Genomic DNA, 6,437 nt, shown 5'->3' with positions numbered 1-6,437 from the left:
TGATAACGATGTTAAATTGAGTCATGTAAAACTGAAAGTGCACTTTGGACTGTGTGATGAATTCAGTAATTGCGGTTGTTTATTTGCTTGCCTTATGTAGCAAAACAGAAATAGCAAATCGTAATACTTAGTTAGTGTGGCTTAAAACACTAGTAAGTCAAAAATCCTTTGGAGCAACAGAAAATATTATAAGGGGTTGTTTGCGTTGTGATTTCTGAAGTCTTCCACAGTCTTAACCCTGGTACGCTTGAGCCGGAAAAACTCAACTACGGAGTTTTATAAAAGGAACTCGTACTTATAGACACAAATGTGGCACAGTGCTGACAAAAGTTAGACTTCTTAACCTCCAATGAATCTTTAGTACCCTGCGGCGATAAACCTTCTCTTGGATTTGTCGAGACACATCCGGAACTGCCGCTCACATACAACGCAGCCACTGACGTCGGAAAAAATTCTTCTTGGTTGCTTCGCAAAGCACAAGAATAGCTCTTAAGCCTATATAAACGAAGCCACAAGTATCTTTAAAACGAAAACAGATTAAGAGTCGTTATGTGATGCAACGTGGGCCATCCGGACAAACATCTACATGTCCGTTTACAAAATGCCCTGCGCGTTAACTAATTATCGCATTAAAAGAAATTCCAATTTAGTGATTAATGCCCTTTATTTAGAAGGAGCTCGATTTTTGCATAAAAATAACGGCAAACATCGACTGGACCAAATGGATTAACAGACTGCCATTGCAATCTATTCCAGGCGCACATTGTTGTCAGCCGATTCCTCTTTGTAACTTACTTAAGTTTTAATTAGTTCTCTGCTAAGTTTACCTTTTGCTTTTGTTGAGTTCATTATGAGTTTGGGGCTTAAGTTACGTCAATTTAATTTAGATTCTGTCATGGGCAGAAAATGATGTATTAATGCTATTATTTTCTGGTCGCCTTAAGTGTCATACAAAAGAATGAGTTATTTAAATCAACACAATATCTGACTACAGGCAATGTCGGTCTCCTTGTATTTCAAAACGTAACTTTTGCGCACGAGTCACTTTTGAAGTCAAACTTGTGTGCTCCCTTCAGAGGGTTTTCTGGGTTCATTGCAATTACGTAGACAACGTGTAGCGACAATCAGGCGTTTGTCCACAACGGACAATTGAGTCATTGAACAGTGAGTGATTCTGGACCAATGAAACTCACTGTTGCTATCTGAGGTCACGGTGAAATGATATAATAATATAACGCCTTCAACTGTATTTGCATTCGCAAAGAATTGATACATACTTGTCCACAATGGCTTTAATTTAATTGCTGTAATGACGTGAGGGAGTTAAAATGACTAGATGGTTGAGTCGATGTTTTGTAATTGGCTTCAAAAAGTTTTACACCTCGAACGCTATAGCTAATTAAATTGCGTGATAACGATCGATATTAACGTGCGCCAAGTTGGTTATTATTACAATTGGTTTGAAACTCTATACACCAGCTCAGTTGGACGTAAACACGAGATCTGGATAAATATTGTTCGTGTTCGGACGGAGTGATTTCATCGGATCAAGACACTGAGGTAAGATCTCCTCATATACGAACAAATTTAGATCTTCACCGTGTTGGCTAGCCTGAAGATGGGCTCGAGAGCTTTATTGACAAACCATTAAGCATAGTTTAATCGTGTCCTCATACCTCCCACAGGTTTGTGTACAAAGTAATGCAAATGCGGTGAGAGGAATTTGTAAACCTCCTTGTCGTCTAGCTCAAGTTGAAATGGCCTCTTCTTACGGGAGCGTACCTATCGTGAATATTTCGAATGGTGTAAAAGCAAAGCTTCAAAAATGGATGGGAAAAGCTAGTACCAACGTTCGCGACAAGCGATCCGCTAGTTGTCAAGAAAATGCTGCGGAAATGACGGATTACGCATTGCAGCTACAAATTAATAATGCCATGCCCGTAATGTATCATTCACGGGCACACAGCGCTCCTATACCGATGACTTATGGCGAAAAAGTTGCGAAAAAGCCAAGAAAAAGCTCCATCTCTACTCCTCCCTCCAGTTTTACAAAGAACCAAGGCACCCGTGAGAACGGCAAAATTGATGCGTACCCAAAGAATGGAATACCACGGGGTCTAACTCACAGTATGGTGTTGCATGAGTCATCGAGTGAGCCCAGCAGTAGCCTGCAAAAGCAGAACAACGTTAACTGTTGTAGTAAAGATTTGAGCCCCGAAGATCAAACTGATAGTGTTGCGGTGAGTGCGAGTCGTCGGGCTAAAAACATGAACACTAACGCTAACGCGACAAACTCGCGTGCGCTGATGAAAGTTAACAGACCCCCATGTGCAGTATCGAAAACATCTGGAGAATACTCCGATGAGAGTGCAAGCTCTGACAACGAGAAAATCGCATCGAATCTCGTCTTCGAGAGCAATCCCAACGACGTGCAACAGCTTTCTGGGCAAATTCAATCGAGGTTGCAGAAGTGGGTCGAGCGGGCATCACATCAGGCAGCTTTGCAGGACCGGAGACTCAGCGAAGGGTCTGAAAGTTCTACAGACGACAGTCTCAATCCACCCGAGAGTCCCAAGTCAAGGTCTTCGGGATCAGAACCGAAATCTTGGACGAACGAGAGCCAGGTAAAGACGATAAAAGAACTGGAGCTTGCTCTGAAAGAACTGGTGGGAAACGTTGGGGTAAGAGGGGGAAACTGGCCTTCGAAGCAAGGTGGAACTCGTTCGCCGGGTTCTAGTGGGCAGAGATCAAGAAACAATTCCCAAAAAGACAACGAAGAATTGGATGAAAACGGGAATCAGTGTTTATTGAACAAACTCTCCCGTGATGGTAGCGAGTCTGGATTCCACCAGAACAGAAATAGCAGCTCAAGTACCGAGTCAGACGCAAGTGTCAATATGGCAGACGGGGATGCTAAATTGATGATTGACAACCCCGAAAAATCAAATGAGCTGTGTTCGGAGAATCAGATGGAAGACCTCGATGACGTTATTTTTGAATCTAGTTGCCCAATTCGTGATCAGAGTAGAAAGTATGTACACCCACACAAGAATGGCCGCAGATCCGTCACGTTGCAGGAAGTTTTGCTATGCGAAACTCTCATTGAACAATGTCCGATTCAGAATAACAAAGATGACCAGGTGAAAAGGACAACCCAAACTAACAGCAAAAAAAATCACTATGACTCAATGAAAAACAAAGGCAAGGGTGAATATTCGCTGGAAGCTACTATCAAAAATCGTTCAGGCAAATCGGAATTAGCAGAAAGGCAAAATGACACTGACAATTCTAAACTTTCAGAAAATAGTCAAAACAGGCCAAGAGATGGACCAGGGAAAAAGCTTGAACGTCCAGGATTGAGAAAGCAAATGACAGATCCCAATGGAAGTTCTTTAAAGGTCGTCCCCGATTTGAGAGTTCGAGAAAGCATGAGACAATATTTAAAGTTCAAAGATGCTGATCTTTCCGCTTTCGCCGTCGAGTGTGTGCGCCATGCAAACAAAAAGAAACAAATCTTGCGGGAAGGAGACGTGGAAAAAGAGAATCTCGGCGACAAAACAGTTCAGCTGTCGAAAAAAGCGAACACAAACGAAACTAACGGTGCTCAGTCTGTTCAGATAGCAGAGCTACAACCCATTGTCATCATTTCCTCACAGGATGAAGATTACAAAACTGACGAGGCCGAAAGATCGACAACTCCGACTGACTCGTGCAGATCGTCAATGGACGATGAAACCGCAAACAAGCCCGTCGAAAACGAACGTAGATCACGTTACAGTTTCGCCCGTACTGCGGAAGAAGCCGAGTGGTTCACGAAAGAGTTTATTGATCCCGCACAGGGAAATCGTGTCGCGAAAAAAGAATCCTTAGAACGCTCGTCGAGTAACCCGCAGCGGGATCCCGTGAGTTCGCAACGTTTGTATAAATTCCCTTCAATGCCAATGTTTTACATACCAAAAGAAAACGTCGACTCTGAAAATGGAAAACAAAAGAAAAAAGAAACAGTAAATGCGCCGTCCGCGCCCTTACCTCCGCCGAGAAGGTCCGCGGCTTCGTTTCCGTCAGCCCTAGAGTCACTGAACACTAAACCAGATCCATTTTATCATGGACTATCTGACTCGGCTTCTACGACGAAACAACGAGCAACCAGCAGTTCTGTTCTAACTGGTAAAGAAACAGCTGAAGACGAAAACGGCAATGAAGTCGACAAGGCTTCTAAGAGGCCAAAGCTGAGAAAGAGAAAGATGAGTGCACCCTCAAGATCGGGACTTTACCCAATGACCAATGTCCGCGTGGACATTGAAGCTCTCATTTGACTTGACTAAACACTTCGGTGTGAAGCTAAGTAAAGGAAAATTAAATATATATCATAGAAATCATCTTCAGCCATGCATTGCATGGAGATCATTGAAGCCCTTGCTTGACTAGATGCTTAATATTTAAGCCAATTGTACCTGGACTTTGCAGAAAAAGAGAGATCCGTCTGATAAAGTCTCCCGCATGCAAAGCTTAAATCTCTGAGACATTCAACATCAGACCAAGGGAACAGATTTTTATTTTTATCTTCTCTTGTCAAAGTATATTCCGAAATATAAATTCCATATTATTTACAAAATTTGAACAAAGATTAATATCTACGTAACATTATTATATATACATTCATGTAAGTGCCTTTCTAGTGGGTCAACAAACTTGACACGTATATTTTCGCCAAAAATGCTTGCTAGTACATTATCCTTTCATCGTTGTTTCATCGCTGAAGTTTGTATCTGTTGATTATTCGTTATACAATTCGTGCTTTTTTGACCCCGAGGCAACGATAATTATATCGCGGCTACCAAATGAATTAACTGTCACATTTTTTATTTGAAAAACCCGTGAATGTAACCGCTGAAGAACAGCGCATATTTAATTTCTCAACATTTTTTGGTAATGAAATCAGCTACAGGATGCTATAGAATTTATTTTCATTTTCAGGAGTATTCCGAACTTTTATCAATATGTTGGATCAGGTGCCGTAGTCTCCTTAAATAAATTTGCTCGCGTGATTGACTAATCTGTCGTGATTTTTCATCTCGTGAGTTTTTGTGGATTTTCTTTGTATTAAGTTTATCCTCATCTCCTTTACACCCCCCAGTCTCGAGCTTATATTTGCAAGAAATGTTTTCGTTTCGGCTTTCAAAGCCCGGCTCATTTTAACACTATTTACTTGCGCTTAAGGAGTTAGGGTTACCTAGTTGCTAGGGTTACCTCAACAACCGTGCTTACATTGGCTTTGCTCAAAACCGAATTGAAATTACTGTAGAAAAGGGCTTTTTGGAAAAGAATAATAATAAAAAAAAACATGAGTCTAGTTGGCTCTAATTCCACGTTTTCCTCTAGCCAAATTTACTCAGGCTTATCAGTCTAAAGGAAAGAAAATATTTCTATAGTATTGACTTAGAAAACTTTATAATTAGTTATGTTGTGTTTTCATGGTTAAGGTAATTAAAGACAAATATTATAACGTCAACTTAGACAACGGTTATTCCACAAGTGTTTTTTCCAGATACATGTTAAGGTCAAAATAAACCAACTTCAAATATATGAACTACTCAACAGAACGATTTTTATCTGTTTTATTGGCACGTCGTTCACCCGCAAGAACCAGTTTAGTTAATTGCTAAGCAAAATATTACTTTGGCGCCAAGCAGCCTGCTTCAGCTATCGCCCCAGGGCTTGAAAACACGAGCAAGTACTAAGGTTGTCTTGTCTCTGAAACATGGTCATTCAGAAAAAGATCTTATCAACAAAGCGACAATCAAAATCTGGCTAAATAAACAACATATCGGGAAAATAAAACAGCTCATTCTCGACCGGAATGCTCAGTTCTGCAGATAAATAGACCGCGTGAAGAACTGATGACCTGACTGATTGTGTTCACTAAGACCGTTATGACTCCATCGATTGACTAGTTTTCACAAAAATTTCTAACAAGTCCAAGATTTTAATTTCATAGACTGTACCGTAAAGTGATTGCATCATCCGATCGTTTTTTCCTCTCTGAAAAATTTCTGACGAATGAAGGATATATATTAATAGTCTTGTTCTACATAGAGGTTGAAGGTCTTAACGCTTCAAAAATGCTAGCATTCGTGGTTAAATCGATGATTTATGAGCACATATGTAAATCACTGAACAAAATTATCTTCCTCTTCTAACTTTTGCTCTTGGTCCCTGCCCATCGTTAGTGGTTCTTACCTCTTGGTGTTTTATCTATGGCACAATAGGCAAACTATTGCCCCAAGTTACCTCCAAAATTCTTCCCTAACTTTTCCCGGTTCCCATCACGTTGGGAATCACACTTCCACCCGCTCCATTTCTCCTAGTTTCCGTCACTTGTCCCCTTTCACATATCTGTCTTCGACAGACGCAATAGGACGGAAGATACTGACTTC

General features: G+C 40.9%; 1 protein-coding gene across 1 annotated transcript; it reads left to right on the top strand.

The window, feature by feature from the left end:
• Positions 1-1,289: 1,289 nt before the first annotated feature.
• LOC145500661 (uncharacterized) lies at positions 1,290-6,192 on the top strand. Its single transcript, XM_081480191.1, has 2 exons — positions 1,290-1,560; positions 1,686-6,192. The coding sequence occupies exon 2, from the start codon at positions 1,758-1,760 to the stop codon at positions 4,314-4,316; it is 2,559 nt and encodes an 852-aa protein (XP_081336317.1). The 5' UTR covers positions 1,290-1,560; positions 1,686-1,757; the 3' UTR covers positions 4,317-6,192.
• Positions 6,193-6,437: the final 245 nt, after the last annotated feature.

The sequence above is a fragment of the Orbicella franksi genome, chromosome 1, assembly GCF_964199315.1.
Source record: "Orbicella franksi chromosome 1, jaOrbFran1.1, whole genome shotgun sequence".
In the NCBI taxonomy this organism is placed as follows: Eukaryota; Metazoa; Cnidaria; class Anthozoa; order Scleractinia; family Merulinidae; genus Orbicella; species Orbicella franksi.
Note: the sequence above shows the minus strand (reverse complement) of the source record. Positions and strands in the feature narration are given on the sequence as shown.